Source organism: Penaeus chinensis, chromosome 37 (genome assembly GCF_019202785.1).
Source record: "Penaeus chinensis breed Huanghai No. 1 chromosome 37, ASM1920278v2, whole genome shotgun sequence".
Lineage (NCBI taxonomy): Eukaryota > Metazoa > Arthropoda > Malacostraca > Decapoda > Penaeidae > Penaeus > Penaeus chinensis.
Genome location: NC_061855.1, coordinates 3981253 through 3983752, shown reverse-complemented (window position 1 = coordinate 3983752; position 2500 = coordinate 3981253). Strand labels below are relative to the sequence as shown.

Sequence of the window (2500 nt, the reverse complement as noted above, 5' to 3'; positions counted from 1 at the left end):
AATAAATAAATAAATAAAGAAAGAAAGAAAGAAAGAAAGAAAGAACGAAATACTAAGAACAACAAGACACAAAATAACATCAAGATAAAATAAATAAGTAAATAAATAAAGAAAGAAAGAAAAAAAGAAAGAAAGAAAAAAAAAGAAAGAAAGAACGAACGAAAAAAAGAACGAAATACTAAGAACAACAAAACACAAAATAACATAGAGATAAATTAATATTAAAATCCCCACCTGCAAGTGATGGAGGTGACGTTCGAACAATGGTAGGCGCACTTGTCCGCATCCGTGCTTTTGATGACGAGGTCGGCGTCGCCCGTGTACACCATCCCATCGACCCTCTCGTAGTCGTCGGTGTGGCTTCCTGGGATTCGGACGAGTGCATTTTGTTGTTTGTTTGTTTTGTTTGTTTAATGGGTTGAATAAGGTAGATTAGATTTTTTTTTTTTTTTTTGAAATGAGGAATGCTATGATCAGAATAACAATGTTTGTATTTCGATGGGTATGCGTTTGTGTTCGAACATGTACGATTAGATGGTAGAATGTGGTTAATAGTCTCGGAGAACAAACACATCATCACCATCATTATTATCCTCCTCCTCATCACCATTATCGTCCTCACCATCACAATCACCATCATCATCATTATCACCATCATTATTATCCTCATCATCATCATCATCACAATCACCATCATCATCATCATCATCATCATCATCACATCACCATCATCATCCTCACCATCACTATCATCACCCCCCTATATTCCATAATAGATGCTGAAAGAGGCTCCCATTTCTCTTTCCACAGATAACTTACACCCCCCATCCCCCTCCCCTTTCCCTCCTCCCCCACCTCTCTCCACCCACCCCCAACCCCCACCCACCCCCTCCCCCCACTTCTCTCCAACCACCTCCACCAATCTCCACCCCCCCTCCCCTACCTCTCCCCCCCTTCCCCACCCCCACCGACCCACAACACTCACGTCCGACCACCACGCAGTCCGTCTTGCGTATGACATCACCCGCCTGCACCGGCGTATCGACCACGTAAGAGGCGAGGTAACAGGTCTCGGCGCCGTAGCAATAGGAGAGCGTCTCGCATCGGAAGCCCATTTGCTTCTCGCAGGCGGCGATGCAGAGGGCGTAGCTGATCTGTTGGAGGAAGGGGGGAGGGGGGAGATGGAGGAAGGAGGAGGAAGAGGGAAAGGGGGAGGGAGGGGGGGAGATGCAGGAGGAAGGGGGAGAGGAGGGAAGGAGGGAGGGGGAAATGGAAGGAGGTTGGGGAGAGAGAGAAGGGGTAGATGGGCGAGAGGGGAAGGGGAAGGGAGAAGGAGGAAGGAGAGAGGGAAAGAGGAGGAGAGAGGGAGAGGAAGGACAAGGAGAGGGGAAAGAAAAGGGGAAGTATAAAAGAATAGAAGAAAGAAAGAGAGAGAGAGAGAGATTAGACATGCGTGGAATGTCATATACTCATACTTTAGGACAGATAACAAGGATTGTTTCACTTATCCACATATTCAAAAGACGAAGTGAAAATCAAGTATCTCAATATTTTCCCCCATTACTTAAACCTTGAATTTAATAATTCCTTTCCTCCTTCCCTTCCTCCCTCCCCCCCTCCTTTCTCTCCCCTTCTCTTCCTCCCCCCCTTCCCTTCCCTCCCTCCCTCCCTCCCTTCCCTCCCTTCCTCCCTCCCTTCCCTTCCTCCCTCCCTATCTTTCTCTTCCCTCCCCTTCCCTTCCCTTCCTCCCTCCCTTCCCTTCCCTTCCTTCCCTTCCCTTCCCTTCCCTTCCCTTCCCTTCCCTTCCCTCCCACCCTCCCCCCTCCTCTCGCACCTCCAAACCACCTCACCTTAGGCAACTTGAGCTCCGTATACTTGTTCTTGAGATAACCCTGTTTATAAGCCACGTGGAAGTCGTCTCTGACCAGATCCACTAATATGGGGTCGTCGCCGAGGAGCTGCTCTTCGGTGCCGATCGCGTTGAACATGCCCTCGTGTTCCTGGTGAAGAGGGGGGGGGGGAGGAGGAGGAGGGGGAAGAGAGAGTGTTAGATGTGGTGGTGGTTGGGGAGGGAGATTGTAGTGGGGTGGGGGAGGTTTGTGGGTGTGTTTTAAGAAGAAATTTAGAATATATCATGATTGTATTCGTATACATATATATGAATGAATGCATGTAGGCACACACACACACACACATACATACACACACACACACACACACACACTCAAACACAAACACACACACACACACACACACACACACTCAAACACAAACACACACACACGCACGTACACACACACACACACACACACACACACACACACACACTCACACACACAAACACGCACGCACGCACGCACACACACACACTCATGCACACACACACACACACACACACACACACACACACACACACGCACACACACACACACACACACGACCCCCTCCCACACAAATACTCACAATGCCATCGTGATCGACGTAGTAAATCTGAATGTGC

The 2500-nt window shown here is 48.4% G+C and overlaps 1 protein-coding gene across 1 annotated transcript in view; it reads right to left on the bottom strand.

Annotated features, from left to right (window-relative positions):
• LOC125045564 overlaps window positions 1-2500 on the bottom strand; it is a 27683-nt gene that overhangs the window by 5033 nt on the left and 20150 nt on the right. The window contains exons 16-19 of the mRNA XM_047642892.1: window positions 2464-2500; window positions 1851-2000; window positions 986-1154; window positions 235-364 (exon numbers count right to left, since the gene is read on the bottom strand). The exon at window positions 2464-2500 is cut by the window's right edge and continues 192 nt beyond it. Coding sequence (XP_047498848.1) covers window positions 235-364; window positions 986-1154; window positions 1851-2000; window positions 2464-2500 — 486 coding nt within the window. The remainder of the gene's footprint in view (window positions 1-234; window positions 365-985; window positions 1155-1850; window positions 2001-2463) is intronic.